We start from the raw sequence: 20,323 nt of genomic DNA on the forward strand, positions 1-20,323 counted from the left end.
CAGCTTTCTCATCTATAAATGGATATAATTCTCAAGATGCAGACCATTCTCAGAAGTGTGCCACGAGAATAGAGATGGTGCAGGTGGAGTGCCCACTCGTGGTAGGCACGCACTGCAATCCTGAGGTTTCCGGAGACCTATCTGCAGGCTGCTAAAGCGCAGCAGGAACTGTCGCTGCTAACCGCGGTGAGGTCGGCCAGCATTCCAGGCCAGACTCCTCAACCCAAAGTGGACGCGAGCTGGGAAGGGCTGAACGTACCGCACTGCAGCCTGGGCTAAGTGTGCCTCACTTGTCTGTTTGGAACGGGCATCAAACCCTTAAGCATTGCTGGTGGGAATGTAAAATGGTGCAGCCTTGGTGGAAAGCAGTATTGCAATTTGTCAACAATCTAAATATAGAGTTACCACATCACCCGGTAATTCCATTCCTAGGTATATACTTAGGAAAGAAGAACAAATGTCCACAGAATAACTTGTATGCAAATGCTCATTGCGACATTATTTATAGTAGCCAGAAGATGGAAACAACCCAAATATCCATCAACTGATGAATGGATAAATAAAATGTGGTATAGCCATGCAACAGGTGATTATTCAGCCATAAAAATGAATGAATGCACCTACAATGTGGATCAATCTTGAAAATGTTATGCTAAGTGAAGCCAGACACAAAAAGACAAACATTGTATGATTCCATTTGCATGAAATGCCCAGTATAGGCAAATCCATCCAGAGAGAAAGCAGTTTAGCGGTGCCAGTGCCTGGGGACGGGGAGTGACTGTTAATGGGCGTGAAGTTTATTTTGGGGATGAAAATGTTTGGAATTACATAGCGGTGACGGTTGCACAACTCCGCGAATATCTGAAAACCACTGAATTCTGTGGCATGAGAGTTAAATCACAATGCAACTGTTATTTTAAAAAAGGACCCTTAGCCTGCCAGCTGGAGTGTGCTGTGACCGTGGACGAGTAAACGAGGTGGGCTGTGCGGGGAGTGCAACTCTTGTGAGCCTTGCCTATAAATCAGATTAAGCAGCTTCCCTCCCTCAGCTGCGCAGGGTTTTGAAGGGACTGCAGCAGCCACGGGCTGTCTCTGAACACCACCACCATGATGAGAGGGCTGCTGAGGGTGCTGCGGCCCAAAGTGTGAGCAGCACGAGGCCAGCCTCACCCAGATAGCCCAGCTTGCAGCCAGGTGGGGAGAATCAGCACTCAGGAGCATGCCCTGCCTCGGTCTCAACACTGATGGGGATCAGGCTTTCCAAACCAGACATCAGAACTGATCGGATGGTTTGTACTCATGGGCACAGTGAGATACACCATTTTAAGTGGGATCAGTCTCCAAAAATGCGGCCAGGCCTGTTTCCTGTTTCCTTGGGGCATCAGCTGGAACCTCATTGGGAAGCGTGATGTGGCAGAAACCCTGACCGGTCTCTTCACTCTCCCAGCACACCTATGTGTGCACACAGGACGGCCATCCCCTGCTGCAGACCACGCATGGGGCAGTCGCACGTGGGAGAGCCACTCAGAGTTATCTAAAATGATTGCAGCTGCTTGCTTCCAGTGAGGTGGCGGGGGGTGGGGGGGGGTGTTAAGGCCTGCAGGGAAGCCTCGATCTGATACAGGAACAGGGCTCAGGGGAACGCAGGACTTCCTTCATCCCCAGGACAGTCCTTCACAAAGGTGCCACAAGGTTTCCACCGTCCTCCACCGCTGCCCCGGACCCAGCCCCCACCATCTCATACCTGGATGAATCCAACAGCCACCGAACTGGTCTTTCCACCTCTACCCTTGCTCTCTCCCTTCCTGAAGTCTCTTCTCAAATCAGCAGGCATTGCTTTCAAAACACAAGTAAGTAATGACACTCCTCCGCTCAGCCCTCTGCCGTGGCTCCCGTCACTCAGAGTAAAAGCCGAAGTCCTTACAGTGGCCCACAAGGCCCTGTGTGATATGCAAACTCCTCTCCACACAGATAGAACATTCAAAGATCCAAGAAACAAATAGGCCAGGATGCAGCTGGAACTAGAACTCCGCGGAACGGCTTAGCAGCAGGCCACATTCCGCTGTAGAAACAGAATGGAGGCTGCTCAAGGGCAGGGATGGGGGCTGCTTTGTTTCCTAATGAGTCCTCGCTTGGCGCATGGTCATTGCTCCATAGATATTTATTGAATGAATAGGAAGGATAAACACACACTACCCCAAGTTTCAATAGCAATCATTTTCTTCAATGCTCACCCATTTTGTGGCTGAATTTTCACAGCCGTTACAAAACACATTAGTAAAAAGGCAAACAGAACCCCCGATGTGAAAGGGGGCTCTGAGGAGCAGAAATGACATTTCCTAGTTGCTGCTTGCACCCGTGCTGGCCACACAGGCTGAGTTGCGGACCCTGCTTTCTACTGAGCACAATGAAAACCTCCAATGTCACAATCTACTGTGCAGTTTCAAAGTCTTCAACAATTATGATGGCTATGTGGTCTAATTCCTGAATGTATTTACCCCAATTTGATAATGAATCAGAATGAAGAAAGTAAACGTTGGCTGTAATCAACTCATACCTGTTTAAGGCCTTGGGAGGGAAATGGGAGAGAATTTTCACAGATCCATCATGGTCGCTGGCTTCATTTTATTCAGATAACCTTTCTTCCCCAAACCTGATCAACACCGGGAGTTGGCTGTCTGCAACCAATCAGGCTGATTGCGGGCTGAGTCTCCATTGCACCTTTGTAACTTCACCTTAGCCTCTGATTGGTCGCTTTTTGCAACCAACGTGGTTTTGCTGTTTGCTACCCGACCTGGAAAAGAGGCCATCCGCAAGCCGGCTTCATTCAATCCCATTCTACAAATGTTTGTTGAGTGCTTGCTTCATATCAGGTCGATTGTGGCCACCACTTCACTTCCATGAGGTGAGCATGAAGTGGCCAGTGGGAAAGCTGTCGGGGGCATTTGGACCGAGAAGATTCTATATCCTGGCCCTTGAGCCACTCAGGCCCGCTCCCACCCTGTGGAGTGTACTTTCATTTTCGTTAAATCACTGCTTTCGTCCTTTCGTTGCTTCATTCTTTCTTTGCTTTGCTGTGCATTTTGTCCAATTTTTTGGTCGAAACACCAAGAACCTGGCCACTTTGCAGTCAAGACCCTCTGCGGGTAACTCTTTGGCTTGTGGATTTCCCCCAACCAAACAGCCAGATATACAAAAGAAGAGGGGGCAGCAGGGCTTCTCTCCTCGAGGAGCACTCTTGCCCCTATTTCTTGAGTTTCTCGGGGCCTGCCTTGTGACTAGGAAGACACTCAGCAGTTCCTGCCCATCACCAGGGAAGACACTGAGCTCTTCGGAGAGGCCCCCAGCTTCCGGAAGTCCCTCTCTGTCCCTAACTTAAATCTCTTCTCTGGCCATTAAGCACAATTCACTTTTGCCCTGTCATCACCAGAGAAGAAAGAACAGCTGCTCACCATTCCCTCGGCTCACTGCAACCTCTGCCACCTGGGTTCAAGCGATTCTCCTGCCTCAGCCTCCTGAGTAGCTGGGATTACAGTCACCTACCACCATGCCCAGCTAATTTTTGTATTTTTAATAGAGACGGGGTTTCCCCATGTTGGCCAGGCTGGTCTTGAACTCCTGACCTCAGGTGATCCCCCTGACTCAGCCACCCGAAGTGTGGGGATTACAGACCTGAGCCACCTAGCCAGGCCCTTTTAATCATTCTTAATGCACTTCTAAACAGCTATATTAAGTCCCCCTTCAGCCTTCTCAAAGCCTCATTTTACTTGCATTGAAGCTGAGAGCTTCTGAGGAAAGTATTTGACTCCAAGCCCCACAGATTTGCAATGTCTTAAATAGGCAATCAGCCACTTCACTCGCTTTAACCTGCGTAAACGAACAGTTCAGCCTTCTCTCACAAACTTTAAATCCATTCAAGGGAGTTCCCTGGCAACCAGCCCTTATTAATAAATCAAGCCCAATCTAGGCCAGGACAGGGCATTTTGCAAATGCTTCTTTTGCTTGAGAAGGGACACTGGCCCTAGGCACACAGTAAACAAGCTGCTTCTCTCTCTGAAGCTCTGCCTTTGCCGGATGGATCCCGTCTGTCTCCCACAGTCCCTTGGGGGCCTGGTAGGCTCTCACCTGACTCCCCACAATTGGGAAGGGAGTGCTGCCCTAATGAGCGCTCACCTGGACCTTTCTTGGGGTTACTGGACTAGGGTCACAGCAGCTGGGCAGCAGGGCATTGAGCTCAAGTAAGGCTGGCTCAGGCTCTGCTAGGCACACATTGGAAAGTTTCACTTCCTATTCCACCATAATACCATTTATTCCCAGTTCATTGCTCATGCCTGCAGGTGGAAGTCTGAGTTGTGTGTCTAGACGGAGCTTCCAGTATGTCCCACACAGAGTCCTGTGGTTCCTTCCAGTCACAGGAAAGGGAGGGAGCAAGACGGGTTGGTTGTAAGGCTGGTGATGCTTCAGCTTTGAGGAAAAAGTGATTTCACTTCAATACTAAGTCTAACTAGAATGGATAAAATTGAAAGGACTGACAATCCCAAGTGTTGGCAAGGATACAGAGCAGCTGCAACGCTCAGGGTTTGCTGCTGGAGTGGGAATCAGAGCCACCACTTCGGAACTCTTTGACAGCATCCAGCAATTGCTCCAACAATCCCACTCACAGGTATATGAGCAAAAACGTGAGTGTTTATGTTCACCAAAAGACATGTACAAGAAAGTTCATAGTGTTGTAATTCACTTTTTTTTTTTTTTTTGAGATGGAATCTTGCTCTGTCACCCAGGCTAGAGGGCAGTGGCATGATCTCAACTCACTGCAACCTCTGCTTCTTGCGTTCAAGCAATTCTCCCTGCCTCGGCTTCCCAAGTAGCTAGGATTATAGGTGCCCACCATCACACCCAGCTAATTTTCAGATTTTTTAGTAGAGAGGAGGTTTTGCCATATAGGTCAGGCTGGTCTTGAACTCCTGACCTCAGGTGATCCACCCACCTTGGCCTCCCAAAGTGCTGGGAATACAGGTGTGAGCCACCATGCCTGGCCTGTAGTTCACTTTTAAGTTCATTTTTTTAAAAGCAAAACATTTGCCGGGTGCGGTGGCTCAAGCCTGTAATCCCAGCACTTTGGGAGACCGAGGAGGGTGGATCACGAGGTCAAGAGATCGAGATCATCCTGGTCAACATGGTGAAACCCCATCTCTACTAAAAATACAAAAAAAATTAGCTGGGCATGGTGGCGCGTGCCTGTAATCCCAGCTACTCAGGAGGCTGAGGCAGGAGAATTGCCTGAACCCAGGAGGCGGAGGTTGTGGTGAGCCGAGATCGGGCCATTGCACTCCAGCCTGGGTAACAAGAGCGAAACTCCGTCTCAAAAAAAAAAAAAAAAAAAGTTGGAAACCAGATGTGAGGATGATCTTCACTGTTTATGTCAGGAAGTCCTGTGAACTTCCTGTGGTGAACCAAACAGAGCTTCCTAGCAGTCAGTGCAAAGAAGAAACACAACAATTCCACACCCCGAAGTTAACAGTCCTGCTGATCAGAAGCACAGGTAGTTTTGAGATCTGATAGAAACTTTTCCTGTATCATTTCAGAACAGGCAACTATGTGATCAACCTCCTTTCTATTTGTTTTCTTTTTTTTCTTTTTTCTTTTTTTTTTTTTTTTTTGAGACAGAGTTTCGCTCTTGTTACCCAGGCTGGAGTGTAATGGCCCGATCTCGGCTCACCGCAACCTCTGCCTCCTGGGTTCAGGCAATTCTCCTGCCTCAGCCTCCTGAGTAGCTGGGATTACAGGCACGCGCCACCATGCCCAGCTAATTTTTTTTTTTTTTTGTATTTTTAGTAGAGACGGGGTTTCACCATATTGACCAGGATGGACTCGATCTCTTGACCTCATGATCCACCCGCCTCGGCCTCCCAAAGTGCTGGGATTACCCCTTTCTATTTGTTTAAAACTTTGTCAAACATCCCAGGTTTGACCCCGGATGTCTGAATCCCCTCAGCCCACATGTTTTCACCTATTCCATGCCCACACTGTCCCCGTAGAAGTTAGGGTGAGGCAGCATCCCAGTGATTGACAGGCTCCTCCCTAGACCCCATTTACTTTCTTGGGTGTGGTTTGGGGGAAGCACTGTTCATGAAGGCTGGGTTTCTGTTCTTTGGGGTGCCCGGCTTGCCACTCTTGTTTCTGGAAGTCAGGCTGGCATCCTCAGCCCGTGTGTTGCCACTCAGTTCATCTTCTTTCCGGCTGGCACTTCTCAGTGGCCTCATCCCTTCCCCAGCAGCAACTCTGCATGGGGCAGCTCCCTGGGGGCCGGACTCTTTCCTTTTTGGCATTTGGGTTCGTGGATCTTTCCACTTTCTGGCTCCAGTTTTTGAATCGAATTCATATATTTTCCCAGTCACTAGTGAAGAAAAAAAATATAACAATCACATAAACCAGAAAATTCCAATGACTGTCTCTTCCCCGACTTGTACCCTGCTCTGTTCTGACTCCCGAGGGAAGATAAAGCATACTAGAAGATGTAAATCGCTGACACAGACAGCAGGCGGCTGAATAGCACCGCAGTCTTCACCAGCCTGCCCTTGCCCACAAGCCGTGCCGCCCCGACCACACAGGCAGCAAACAGCAAACCTCTCTGGATAGAAGGGTTCAGGAGTGTCTCAAGGACATCTCAACTGCAGGATGAGAAGGCCATGGAAATCTTGAACTCCGTGCAAGCTTCGGATAAATCAGGTTCAGTGTCTAATGGAATTACCCATTACTTTCTGATTTGTTTGTTTTAAAAGACCCCTGAATTCCTGCTACAAAAAGGAATTCATCAAGTGAGAAGGAAAAGGCTGATTTTTATTTACGTTAGGTTAGCAGCAATTTGTAGACACACACACACAAATCTGGCCCCACTTGAGATGATGCAAGGAAGCCATTTTTATTGTGACGAGCCAGCAGACACTAATTGATTTAGGCCAGTTGGCTCATGTCTTTCATTTTTTTTTTTTTTTCTGTCTCAACTACACATAAACACAAAAATCCTCTCCAGCCTCTTGCTCAGGGAGATCAGGTTTAAGGCAAGCCCTTGGTCCTTGCCATTCCCATACAGCATGAGTGGCCTCTCAGCTCAGGATCCCACCAGCACTTAAGCTAATGTGGGCACATTATGGTAACAAGCACCTAATAATAGAGGGAAATTTAATTCCAGCAGCAGCAGCGGCGGCGCGGCGGCAGACTCTTCCTGGAGAGGAGCCATCCTCCTTAGGAGATCCGGTGCCGTTTGCATGTGAAGGTGGCAGGAAGCCAACACACTTGCCTCCTGAATTTGGTTTCCTTCCCTTTATTCACGTCTATAATTGAGCCTTTGTAAGCGGAGGGGTGAGTGTAAAGGAGCTAAATTTGGAGCTGATTTCAGGGGCTGATGAGAGCTCCAGAAGCCTGCTCTACCTTATGCTCATGTTGCTGACCCTGAACTAAGGGAAAAAGAAGCTAACACTTGCCATTTCTCTGTATCTTCCACTACTGATAAAACGCTATTAGAAGCATGCAGAAAGAATGTGGTTGGAAGGGGCTGCAGTGAGTACCAAAGAGCAGGAAAAAAATGTGGATTCCTGGATTCACCAGTTCCCTCAACTGGTTCAGAGTTCAGGAAGGGAGGCGAGAAAGAGGCACGGCCCTTCAATGTGAGCCTTTCGGTGGAGGCCCGCCGAGGCTCCACGTCAGCGTGATCTGTACTTGAGCGGCTGCAAGCCAGCTGGGTTCACAGCTGATCTCACGTTGTATTTAGCCTAAACGGGTCAGCACTGGAAAGACAACATAGCCAAACAGATTGACAAAATGAGTTAAAAGCAGGATGGGTAAGGTCCTCCATGCTTCTACCAGTCTGGAATATGACAAGCATTCACACGGTGGTATTGCCTCTTAATTACCTGGATCTGTGGCTTCTCCATCAAAGACAGTGTTCATCTGGATAGTTTCCTAAGGAGAAGATAGAGATGGCATGGAACGCAACCTTCATTCCTTCCCCCTGGCAAGGCCACGTATCCTCACAACCCACCTGTCTTACCCAAAGCCTTCTTGACTTCTATGTCTTTTTTGTTTTTTTTGAGTTGGAGTTTCATTCTTGTTGCCCAGGCTGGAGTGCAATGGCACAATCTCAGCTCACTGCAACCTCTGCCTCCCGGGTTCAAATGATTCTCCTGCCTCAGCCTCCCAGGTAGCTGAGATTACAGGCACCTGCCACCACGTCCAGCTTTTTTTTTTTTTTTTTTTTTTTTTTTTTTAGTAGAGACAGGGTTTCGCCATGTTGGCCAGGCTGTTCTCAAACTCCTGGCCTCAAGGGATCCACCTGTCTCGGCCTCCCGAAGTGCTAGGATTGCAGGTGTGAGCCGCCGCCCCTGGCCAGTTCTATGTCTTTAACAGGCACTGTGCTACATGGTGAGGACACAGCAGTGAACAAGGCAGGCATGGCTACTGCCTGTACAAAGCTTGCCAACTACAAACAGGCGCTGCGATGCAGAGTGGTAAGACTATGATGGGGAGATGTAGGGTGTAACAGGGCACAGGGAGGGTAGAGGCGACATTGAAACCAAACTTGGGGGTTAAGGAAGCAGCCTGAGTAAATCAAATCTGAGCATAGAAGGAAGAGTGAAGATGCCACACAGCACAGCTAAGACCTATGTTGTGTCAGTGGATCACTGTCGTGTATTGTCAAGGTGGACACAGGTGAGCTCCTAGGTGTCCATACCTGTGGCCCTGGCACTCCGGCCCTCCCCTGTGGCCTCCTGCTGCCTAGGCCAATGCAAGGTCTCATCTAAGTCCTGGGCTCCGTGTCTTTTCTATTCCCTGATCTGTCCTCAGTGGCACCCTCCAAATCTCTGTAATGCACCTGTCCCTTGTCCCCACAGACATACCCGCTTCCCTCTCATACTGCCCTCTAGAGGTGCCAAAGTCAGAGTCATTAACACAGTAACAAGGATTGTGTTTGGAGTTCAGCAAACTTTCTAATCCCCAGTTTTTATCACTTAAAGGATCCTCGGGCCAGGTGAGGTGGCTCACGCCTGTAATCCCAGCACTTTGCGAGGCCGAGGTGGGTGGATCACCCGAGGTCAGGAGTTGGAGACCAATGTGGTGAAACCCCGTCTCTACGAAAAATACAAAATTAGCTGGGCGTAGTGGTGCGTGCCTATAATCCCAGCTACTTGGGAGGCTGAGGCAGGAGAATCGCTTGAACCATGGAGGCGGGGGTTGCAGTGAGCTGAGATTGTGCCATTGCACTCCAGCCTTGTCTACAACAGTGAAACTCCGTCTCGAAAAAAAAAAAAAAAAAGAGAGCGCGAGGTAGAGGAGGGACAACTTTTCAGCTACCCTGTAACATTTTGCATTTGTGTGACACTTAACAATTTTCAAACTATTTCTCCATCTGTTATCTCAGTGCGGGTGTCCTCACCCCCATTTTACAGGTGAGGAATCTAAATCTCAGAGAGGCCAAGGAAGGTGATAAGGCTAAGTGGCCAGAGCCAAGCCCAGACCAGACAGGGCCCTTTCTCAGTTACTTTTCTGCAAGGTGGTGGAAGAGGAAAGAAAATTTAAATCAGCCAGGCACAGTGGCTCATGCCTGTAATCCTAGTACTTTGGGAGGCTGAGGTGGCTGGATCACTTGAGGTGGGGAGTTCAAGACCAGCCGGGCCAACATGGTGAAACCCCATCTCTACTAATAATACAAAAAATTAGCTGGGAGTAGTGGCACGTGCCTGTAACCCCAGACACTTGGGACGGTAAGGCATGAGAATCACTTGAACCTGGGAGACAGAGGTAGTAGTGAGCTGAGATCGCACCACTGCACTCCAGCCTGAGCGACAGCATAAAACTGTGTCTCAAAAAAAAAAAAGAAAAAAGGAAATATTTAAATCTCATTGGAGGCTGAAGCACTGGCTTTGGTCTTTCAGCTTCATTCCCCCAACTCACTCTCCTAGAGAGCTGGTATAGATAATAAACACCACTACTCAATATTTATGAAATCTCTAGTTCTTCTGCAAATATATCAGCAGGCATGTTCAGTGGAGGGAACGAATTCTATCAGAAGCTCGTCACACAGCAATCTGTTCCAGCGGCCAAATGCAAGCACCTCCCTGAATGATAAACATGACCACGAGGCTGTGGCAGGCCTGCCTTCCGGGGAGATGGGTGTCCCATCCCCCAGCATCTATGCCAGGTGCCCCTCGCAGTCCATACTCACCACCACCACCTCTCTCTTTGCAGTCTTCATTTCTGCAGAGAACAGAACAGGCAGAAGTTAAGCTTCTTGGGCATTAAATTGACCTTAAAATTCTACTCCCACAATGGTATTTCCCTACTACTTAGGGAATGCTTTGATCTCAGTCTTGCAGACACAGCAAAGAATTGTTCTGTCTGTAGATGTGTTTGTTGACAGCTTTCCATCTTCTCAGAAACAAATACATATACATATGTATACACACACAGTAATACACACACGATTTAATATTTTTTACTCTTTTTCTAGCTTATAATCAGTGGACCTAGAAAACTCGCTTTTAAATGGCTAAGAAAGAAAGATCACATTGGATATCTCTGTTCATAAGGCAAAGATTTTGTGCATTTATTCCCCATGCCCTTTAAATTGTATTTTATTTTGAGACAAGGTCTCATTCTTGTTGCCCAGGCTGGAGTACAGTAGCACAATCACAATTTGCTGCAGGCTTGACCTCCCAAGCTCAACTGATGCCCTCAGCTACCTCCCCAGTAGCTAAGAGTACAGGCATACACTACCATACCCAGCTAATTTTTTTTTTTTTTTTTTTTGAGATGGAGTTTGGTTCTTATTGCCCAGGCTGGAGTGCAATGGGGCAATCTCAGCTTACCGTAACCTCCACCTCCCAGGTCCAAGCCATACTTCTGCCTCGGCCGCCTGAGTAGCTGGGACTACAGGCATGCACAGCCACCACTACCAGCTAATTTTGTATTTTTAGTAGAGATGGGGTTTCACCATGTTGGTTAGGCTGGTCTCTAACACCTGACCTCAGGTGACCTGCCCACCTCTGCCTCCCAAAGTGCTGGGATTACAGATGTGAGCCACTGTACCCAGCAACCCAGCTAATTTTTAAATTTTTTTTCTACAGACAGGGTTTCACTCTGTTCTCCAGGCTGGTCTCAAACTTCTGGGTTCAAGTGATCCTCTAGCCTTGGCCTCCCAGAGTGCTGGGATTATATGTGTGAGCCATCATGCCCAGCCCCCAGTCCCTTTTAACAAGTGGAATTAGAGGCAGTTTGTGAAAACCTCACAAAATCATCTCTTTCAATATGATCAATAGCCATTATAATCAAATTTCTAACCTTGTTTAGACATGCCGTAAGCATGTCAGACACATGCCTGTGGAGTGTTTAAAGCAAGCGTTTTTTTTTCTGTTTTTTTTTTTTTTTTTTTTTTTAAATAAAAACACTTCCCATTTCTTTGTCCTGCCTCCCCCAATACCCTGGAGTCTACCTGAGGCCAGGCCAGGACACCTTCTCAGGCCTGGAGCTACTCAAATGGACCTTCCCAATCTGCCCACTTCCCTGAAGTCATTCAGCTCCCTTGGCCCACCTGACTGCTCCCATCTCCCCCTTCTCACTAGTCTAGCCTAAATAATTTGTGGAAATGATCAAATCCGTTAGAATGTGAGAATCAAGTATTATCTACTCTTTCAAAAGAGGCCTGTGTCCAGCGCAAAGCATTGGCTGTCCTCAGGACACCCCTTGTGGGCAGCAGTAAGCAGGTCCTGTCTACATGTAACACGTGGAGAGTTCTTTCTTCCTGTGCCATGTGGCGAGGGACAGGAAGCTGAGCTGATTGGAGAGGGCTCTGGGTAAGGCACAGGCAGGGGACCAAGGTGAGAGACCCAGGCAGGCCAAGGCCCTGTGCCCTTCTCCAGCCGCATCAGACTTCTGTTTCCTCCCATCCATGGAAGATGCAGCCGAAAACACTCTAGACGTGATCGAAGCCTGATTCTCTGCCTAGCAGATGTCTTTTTATGTAGCACAACAGAGCAAGCAAAAAACAACAGATAAAGGAAACGGGTAGTGTACATACCTCCTTTCTTCGTCCTATGGGGGGAAGAAAAGAATGGATATTAATTCACCTGGAAGTATGCTGCACTGGTGCACAAATGACACCATGGGGTTCTTTGGGCAACTCTGCCCTTTGAGATACGGGGGTTGACTGAAAGAGAGGCCAGGGATAGGGGCCAGAAAGAAGGCTCGAACACCATCCCTGCTTCAAAGAAAGCAGCTTCATCACTTTGGACTAGGGAGGTTCTGGGAAGCTGATGAGTTAAAAAGTATCACCTTATAAACTTCAGGGAGTACATTGTCTCTGATGAGAACACCTGGTGAGGACATGGCTGCCCCAGTCAGACTGCCCAGCAAGTCTCCCTGCCCTATCCCTTTCTCCCCAAGAGCCAGCAAAGCAGAAGGCTTGGCTCACAGCAGGGAGGTTTGAGAGCTGGCAGTTACATTTTGGTTTCCTGTCACATGAAGAGCTGGGCTTGGACCCTACGACCTTTCCCATGATCACCTTGGATTCTATAGCTCTATACTCTAATTTTCTTCTTTGCTACTTAACAAAGGCTGGCTGTCATATGGTACAACTAATTTCCAGAGAGGCTGAGTCTGAATCTGATTTTCTAGCTAGTTTTTTTTTTTTTTAAGTCAACCATGTTGAAAACAATATTTACAACGTAAGTTAAAAGAACCAGTTTCAAGGTGAACATTTAACATTTAGCCATAAATTACATGAGAATTGGTGTCTATTGGATTAGTTCCTTCAAGAACTTCTCTCCAAATCCCATTACAGTACACCACCATCCTTACAAGCAATTACTCTTTTAGAGCTGTTTTTTTTTTTTAATCAATTTGTGAATAGAGTTCAAACAAAAATGCCTTCTTTAATTTCAGCAGATGCTCGAGGATTTCTTACCTTGAAGTCAAGGTTGCCAATAGCAACAAACTTATGTAATAAATATGGCAAAATGCAATTCGTATCTTTATGCTAATGCCTTGTACTTTTATAGTCTTTCATCCATAGATTTTAAATTGACAGTTAATAGTTAATATTTAAAATACCTTTAGAAGGCACACGTCTTATCACCCCCTCTTTTTGCCATGGAGAGATCCTAGAACTCAGAGGTTCCAACACCTCAAGACATTTGGGCATAGCGCTCAACTTAGAATCTAGAATCCTGAACTCACTGGGACTCAACTGTGAAGAATAAGGAAACAAGGTTTTTAAAAATGACTGGGTAATGTACGAAGCATTCACCCTATATCAGGAACGCAGCCGAGGGCTTTGTTTGCATTTGCTCATTTAGTTGATTAAGTTTACAAATAAGAAAATTCAAGCTCACAGAGGTGGTGACTGGCTCAAAGCCATATTCCAAGAAAATGGTAGAGCTAAGACTTGAGCCCAGGCCGCATCTAACTCCCAATCTCAGGCTCAGAACCGTCTAAGCCGTAAGTTGTAAGAGCTGCCAAGAATCAAGAGGCCTGGCTCTGGGAGAAGTCTGTGATTCTTTGGTTGCACTCTTCACGTGGCTCTACGACCTCACTTGTAGCCAGTAAAACACACGTCACAGATTGGCACACTAAGGGTATATTAGTGAGCAGGTGAAAATTGGAAAGAGAGACAACGGCCTGCATTTACAACCCTTACGAGAGACTGGGAACACATGCAAAGCACCAAGAATTATTTAGTCACACAAAAACCCCGCTGAGTCATTGGAGACAAAAGCCTAATTCCCTTATTGGTTTTTCGTGCTTGCTTTAATTCCATACTATCCTTTAACTATTCTACAAATAAGGACACAGCATATTCTATCACTATTCACAACAGGGCTTTTCTGAAGGTTTTATCCAGGGCAAGGTCATCAGAAGGTTGATGCCCCCGTCTCATCGAGAGCCCATCACGGACAGAGTAGGTGGCCAGGGAAAGCCAACAGGATGGTTTCCTGGCCCAGCAGGTGACAAAGAGGGTGCACCAGGACCTCGAGGAGCTGGAATCCCTCCCCCATAGCTCCTTTGCCTGCCTTCACTCCAGGCAACCCGCCTGGTAGAGAAATCCTGATTCTCCATCTTTCCTGCTCCAGACATCACCAGAAACCGTGTGCTAAAGGAGGTGGGGAAGAGGGCCCAGCCCACTGGCAACTTACAGAGCTTTCTTGTTCTTCCCAGTCTTGCCGGGGCAGTGTCTGTGGATGGCTTTGGCCAACAGGATGACCAGGTACACCAGGAGACCCAGAAGCAATATGGAGCCCAAAGTGATGACAAAAGGCACGTACCACGCGGACGGAGAGTAAACGTTTTTCCTCAGGACCTGGTAGGTGACCCTGGGCTTGAACAGCAGAGAGCAGGGAGGGTGAGCGGAGGCCGCAGCAATCTGGCCGTTCAGCGCTCCTCGCTGAGTGTTTACCCCGCTCGTTGTTCTTGCTGTATAAATTGGACATCTGCGTGCTCTCAGTTCTTGCTGCTTCAACACATCACCTTATTTATAGGCTTTGCAGACGTCCATTAGATCAAACCCAGAAATTTTAGGGAACTGAAAAGCAACTCCAGGCCTAATTTTATTCTCTGTCTTCCCCTTCCCCAAAACTAAAAAAAAGTCCATTGCCTTTTTTTTCTGCCATATCTGGGCATAACCCAGGGACGAATATAGCCATTGTCTCTCACCAAGAAGGAATAAGCCACGTAAGCCTTTTTTTTTTTTTTTTTTTTTTTTTTTTCTTGACACCTTGTATGCTTTTCAGGGTTTTCTCAACTACAAGCTGCCACTGCCAGAGGAGTGAGCTGACAGCACAGTGAAGCCTCAAGTTCAGCATCTGTTTCCTAGAGCTGGAGACAGATACCAAACAAGTGACAGAGGTTTCAGGATTGGAGATGTCACCATCGGGTCAGGCTCTGAACCCAAGAAAGGTGGGAACTCTTCACTGAGGGGGAGCCTACCAGCTCCTCCCACAAGGGAAGTCCTTAGGGTTGCTGGTGCCTCCATTCACTGGGGTTCTACTGACTCGAGCACAGGAGACAGAGGCATGAACCAGCTCCTGGAATAAACTCTGAGAAGCAGCTGGCCACCTCCATAGGGGGTTCTCTAAGGTTCTGATTACTTTCCTTCTGGCATGCTGCAGGTATGAGGGCTGCTGACCAGGGGTGCAACTTCTAGAGGAGGGGAAGGGGGAGGGGGAGTAGAAGGGGGAGAGGAGGGGGAGGGGGAGTAGAAGGGGGAGGGGAGGGGGAGGGGAGGGGGAGGGGCAGATGAGTCAGGAGGGGAGGGGAGGGGAGGGGAGAGGGAGGGGAGGGGGAGGGGGAGGGGAGGGGCAGATGAGTCAGCAAGCCGTTCCTCCAGCGGGGAGGGGAGATAATCCTGTTGTCAGATTCCAGGCTCTCCCTTCCCTCTCCAGACCGATTCTGTGATAGCACCTCGTCATTTTCTTCCCATGCTTTCCCACAATCTGTGTTTACTTTGTCAGTCTGAATACTTGTTTGTAATCTATCTCCCCCTCCAGATCAGTGGCTCTCAAAGTTTAATGCACATCAAAATTCCCTGAAAGGCTGATTAAAAACACAGCTCACTGGGTCCCACCTCCAGAGTTTCTGACCCATTAGGTTAGGGGATAGAGTTGGGGATTCCAGGTTCCAGCATCCTCCCCTGGAGGTCATGCTGATGATCATGGTTGGGTGACCTATAACTTTAATAATCTAGGGTGGGCCTGAGAATTTGCATTTCCCACCAGTTTCCAAGTGGTGCTGATTCTGCTGGTCTAGGGATGGCACTTGGAGAACCATTGGCCTATACCATCATCTTCCAGAGAGCAGGGATCATTTTTGACTTGTTTGCTAAAGTGACTGGCACACTATAGGCATTAAATCAATATTTGTAGATTGGAGGAATTGTTTTTTGGAGTGGAGGTGGGGTGTAGGGCACAGATTGGCACGTGAGACTCTTCAAAAGCTGTGGAAAAGAGCACCCAGCAGCAAGTAATCTAATTTCATGGACATAGACTTGCAAAGACTCATCTGAACAAGCAGAGTGGGGTTGTGAAAGTAGCAACTGGCAGCAGGCCCATGAAAATCAGCTCCTGTGCCACGAGCCACACAGACCTCTCACAGGTCTCTGCACAAACACGCACCCTTCTCTACCAGAACAGGAAAAGCGAGTGGTTTTATGAGTCTGAAGTCTCACCAGATTTTTGCCACCCTGTAGCTACTCCCGCCCAGCCCACGGCTGCCATTTTCGGCAACATCGTAATATCTTAACTCTTTTCAGTCCACCCCACGTAGCTCCAGGGGGGAAAGAAGTCCATCAATGTGACACACAAAGGAACATGGCTGGGGATTCCAGGTCCTAAAGCCCTTACCCTGGGGGTTGTGGTGATGACCGTGGTTGGGCGCGGAATGACTTTAATACTCAGGGTCACCGTTCCTGTCTCAACGAGAGCCTCAGCTTTCTTCCTGCCGGACAGCAAGTTGTCATCAGTTATGTAGACAAGTAGCTTGTAGTCCCAGATCTTATCAAGCCCACCAGCATAGTCAAAGCGAGACGTCAGCAGCAGGCGTGTGACGTTGGAGCCAGCATTGGGAGAGAAGGTGAAATGATTGTTGACGTTGCCTAATGAGATTTGATGCAGGGGTGTTGGTAAAAAGAAGCAAAGAGAGTAAGGAATAAAGGTTTAGAAGAAAACTGCATTCAATCATTTTCTCAAATTTCCACACCTCAGGTGTAGACTATATCTCTGATATACCAGAGCTGGATTAATTATATGCTATAGGCTTTAACTACACCAGAGATGGCATTAGTACAAAGAAACCCTTGCTCACCACCAGCGTGGCTGCAAACCAGGCTGAGTAGAAAAGGACAATAAGACAACACCCTTAGCCTAGTACCATCTTGCTGAGTATTAAGCAGAGACTTTTTAACTCTGCTGCAGCCCCTTCTGATTTATCATCCAGCAATTATTTGGTAACAACATGTGTAATTCACACTGAGGCAAATGAGTGGGCATCAAGAGGGTGGAATAGGTCACATCCCTAGCCATGGACCAAGTTCACTGCATGCTTTTCACAGGACCCGGTGGGTCACACTGGTTATGGATGTCCCTGGAGTCCCCCGAAGGAAGGTGCCTTCTGGCTTTGCAGGAATTGCAGCCCCAGGTCTTCCTGAACCTACCCCATCACACCCCCAAACACACACACGCAGCTCTGCTGGGGCTCATGACTCTCAGCTCAGGGAACCTGGGGCAGAGAGGCTGTCAGCCCAAGCACACGCCTGCTCATTCCTCCACTGGCTCCAGACTCATTACCGACTGAACACCAGTAAATGGAGCAGGAGATGATGCAATTTTTGTTCCCTTAGCAGCAAAATGCTCCATAAAGGCCTTAGGGCTCTCGGTATGGATTATTTCCATCTTCGGCAAGTGCAGTCTCGAGGCAGTTTCTGCCCCTGGGTTTTGTGACACAGCCAGCTCGAGAGGCTTCCTACTGTTCGAGTTCCTGCTCCGCCAAGGGCACAGCAGGCAGCAGGATGGGTTTTTACTCTCACGTGGAATTGTTCTGCTTGTTTGGGTTTAAATCTCTGGCCCCAGCACTTCATTAGATGAGCTATTTTGGTCTAATTTCCATTGAGGGGTGCTCTTTTTTCCCTGCAATGGTATATTTTTAAAGAGAGAAGATGAATGGAGCAGAAGAGAATTCCTGAGGACACATTTCAAAACGCACTTAATCTATTTAATCTATTATTATCCAGAGAGAGGACTGGGATTCCCTGCCCCCACTACAAGCTTACAGGAAAAGAGGTGGTCGAAAAGTTGGACTGAATTTTTTCTAATGACACTAATATGCTTTATAACTCATACTGTAGTCAGGAATCGGGGGGTGGGGTTCACCCATTTCTTGGGCCTTTGGGCAGTTGCGTATGGGGGTCTGTAGGAGTGAGGAGAGAAAGGGAAGCCGAGAGGAGCACTAGGAAGCATAGGGGCCGCTAGACTCTGTATCTCTGCTTTCCTCATTCAAATACTTCCCCAGCACGCTGGGTGCAGTGATGCACACTGGTAGTCCCAGCTACTCGGGAGGCTGAGCAGGATTACTTGAGCCCGGGAGTTCAGGACTAGCCTGGGCAACATAGTGAGACCCCATCTCAAAAAAATAATGCCTTCCCCACTCCCATCCCACTTTGCCCAGATCAGTGTGTGAGCACAGACCACCCCCCCCCCCCACCGACCCTGGACAACTTCAGGGTCCTCAGAGACAGGGCCAGGGTCATCAACACCGAGTGCTATACCTGCATCAATGGAGTAACGGAAAGATCTGGGGCTGGAATCAAGGTCAGTACACGTCAGCTTGAAATTCTGAATATTTGTCCCAACTTTCAGATCCACTGGGAGGGCCAGGAAATAAGAGTTTGGAGTACAAATTGGCTTTTCATCATTTTCTTCAAGGATGTTCACAGTAACCTAGAGCAGCAAGAAGGTAGGTGGTCATTCTCAACAGCTAAAACTCGTTGCGTGCTTACTGCGTGTAGGCAGTTTTCAGGCTACGCACTTTTCCTAGATTAGATCATTTAAACTCACATGAGATAGATGACATGATTATTCCCATTTTATGGATGTGAAAATTGAGGTTGAGAGAGACTAGGTAATTGACCTAAGATCACTCAGCTAGTGAATGGCAGAGCTGGGACTTGAACTCAGGTCTGTCCTACTCCAAATCCTATGTTATTATATCCTACACTGTGTGCATGTGTGTGTGAACATGTATACATATACCTCGCCCTCCACACACACACGCATGCACCTGGACACATAGGCTCACTGGCAGATGATACTGAATTGTTTTTCCAGGAAGGTGCGAGTTTACGGTGACTCCATGGGCTTCCTTGCCTACTGCTGCTTGTGAATTGGAAGTTGTTTTTTTTTGTTGTTTTTTTTTTTGTTTTTTGTTTTTTTTTTGAGACAGAGTCTCGTACTGTCACGCCCGGGCTGGAGTGGTGCTATGGTAAAATCTCAGCTCACTGCAACCTCTGCCTCCCGAGTAGCTGGGATTATGGGTGCCCGCCACCATGCCTGATTAATTTTTTTTGTATTTTTAGTAGAGATGGGGTTTCACGATGTTAGCAAGGCTGGTCTCGAACACCTGACCTCGTGATCCAAACCCCCTGGGCCTCCCAAAGTGCTAGGATTACAGGTGTGAGCCACCGCGCCTGGCCTGTAAATGGAAGTTCTTTAACTCCGGCATACACAGAAATGGTTCTCAAGCCTGGCTCTGCTTGCTTGGGCCCACTTCAGATTAAATAGATCGGACTCTCTGGAGGATGGGGCCCAGGGCCTTCATGTATGTTCCCCAGCTGATTCCAACATGCAGCCAGGGCTAAGACCCACTGGGACAGAACAAGCAGGCCTGGTTAAACTGGGATCTCATCTGTAACCTCGGCTGTTAGCACTGTACTAAGCCCTAGGGCTAACCTGCCACAAGCAGGGGCCATTCTATTCTCTTTCGTAGCTGTCTTTTATGCCTGGCGAATGGGAATATGGCCTGGGATGCCGGCCAGCACAGAGTCGTACAATGTCAGCCCCGAAAGGGACTTGCGTGGTCATTGAGTTCACCACCCTTTTTTAAAAGCTTAGGAATTTTGAGTCATATTCATGCTACCTCTGAAATTTGGGATTTCAGCTATTTCTGAGCCTGGGAATAAATTGAAATGTTCACTCTACTTAGCTCCCAAAGTGAAGTCCATTCATTTTTCTCAAAAAAAAAAAATAAATAAAAATAAAACCAGCCTAACAAACCCTGCAATTATCTCCAACTTTCCTTGGGTAGCAATGCCAACTCTTGCACATCATTAAAAGCATCATCCCATTAATTCAGAGCAAGCCATTGGAGGAGCCAGACTGTTCAGGCATTGGGTTATCGGGTGACTCTTCATTTAAGAGATGGAGAAATAGGGACACAGAGATAAGCATTGCTCAGACTCCCTCAGAAAATTGGGATCAAAGCTGAGAAATGAACTCGGTCTCCTGACTCTGAACCAATCTTTGTCAATGGCTGCCTGGTGCTGAGAGTTCATTTTGCCTTCATGCTTTTTTACTTTACTAATGGGAAGGACCAGGGAATAGTTTGGTCTTTGTGGCTGTCATGTTGCCCTCGGATCATCCAAACCACTGACAACACGGACCTATTAGACTCTTGCAACTCGAGGTGTGGCAGGGAACCAGCAGCACTGCCCCAGTTGGAAGCATGGCAGAAATGCAGAATCTCAGGCCCCTGACGCACTGACTCCAAGTCTGCATATAACAAGAGT

The 20,323-nt window shown here is 47.9% G+C and overlaps 1 protein-coding gene across 1 annotated transcript in view; it reads right to left on the bottom strand.

Moving 5' to 3' along the window:
- Window positions 1–2,142: 2,142 nt before the first annotated feature.
- CDHR3 (cadherin related family member 3) overlaps window positions 2,143–20,323 on the bottom strand; it is a 71,710-nt gene continuing 53,529 nt past the window's right edge. The window contains exons 13-19 of the mRNA XM_003921108.4: window positions 18,308–18,479; window positions 16,389–16,639; window positions 14,187–14,368; window positions 12,074–12,087; window positions 10,223–10,254; window positions 7,914–7,962; window positions 2,143–6,397 (exon numbers count right to left, since the gene is read on the bottom strand). Coding sequence (XP_003921157.1) covers window positions 6,093–6,397; window positions 7,914–7,962; window positions 10,223–10,254; window positions 12,074–12,087; window positions 14,187–14,368; window positions 16,389–16,639; window positions 18,308–18,479 — 1,005 coding nt within the window. The 3' untranslated portion in view covers window positions 2,143–6,092. The remainder of the gene's footprint in view (window positions 6,398–7,913; window positions 7,963–10,222; window positions 10,255–12,073; window positions 12,088–14,186; window positions 14,369–16,388; window positions 16,640–18,307; window positions 18,480–20,323) is intronic.

The sequence above is a fragment of the Saimiri boliviensis genome, chromosome 10 (assembly GCF_048565385.1).
Source record: "Saimiri boliviensis isolate mSaiBol1 chromosome 10, mSaiBol1.pri, whole genome shotgun sequence".
NCBI classification, from domain to species: domain Eukaryota; kingdom Metazoa; phylum Chordata; class Mammalia; order Primates; family Cebidae; genus Saimiri; species Saimiri boliviensis.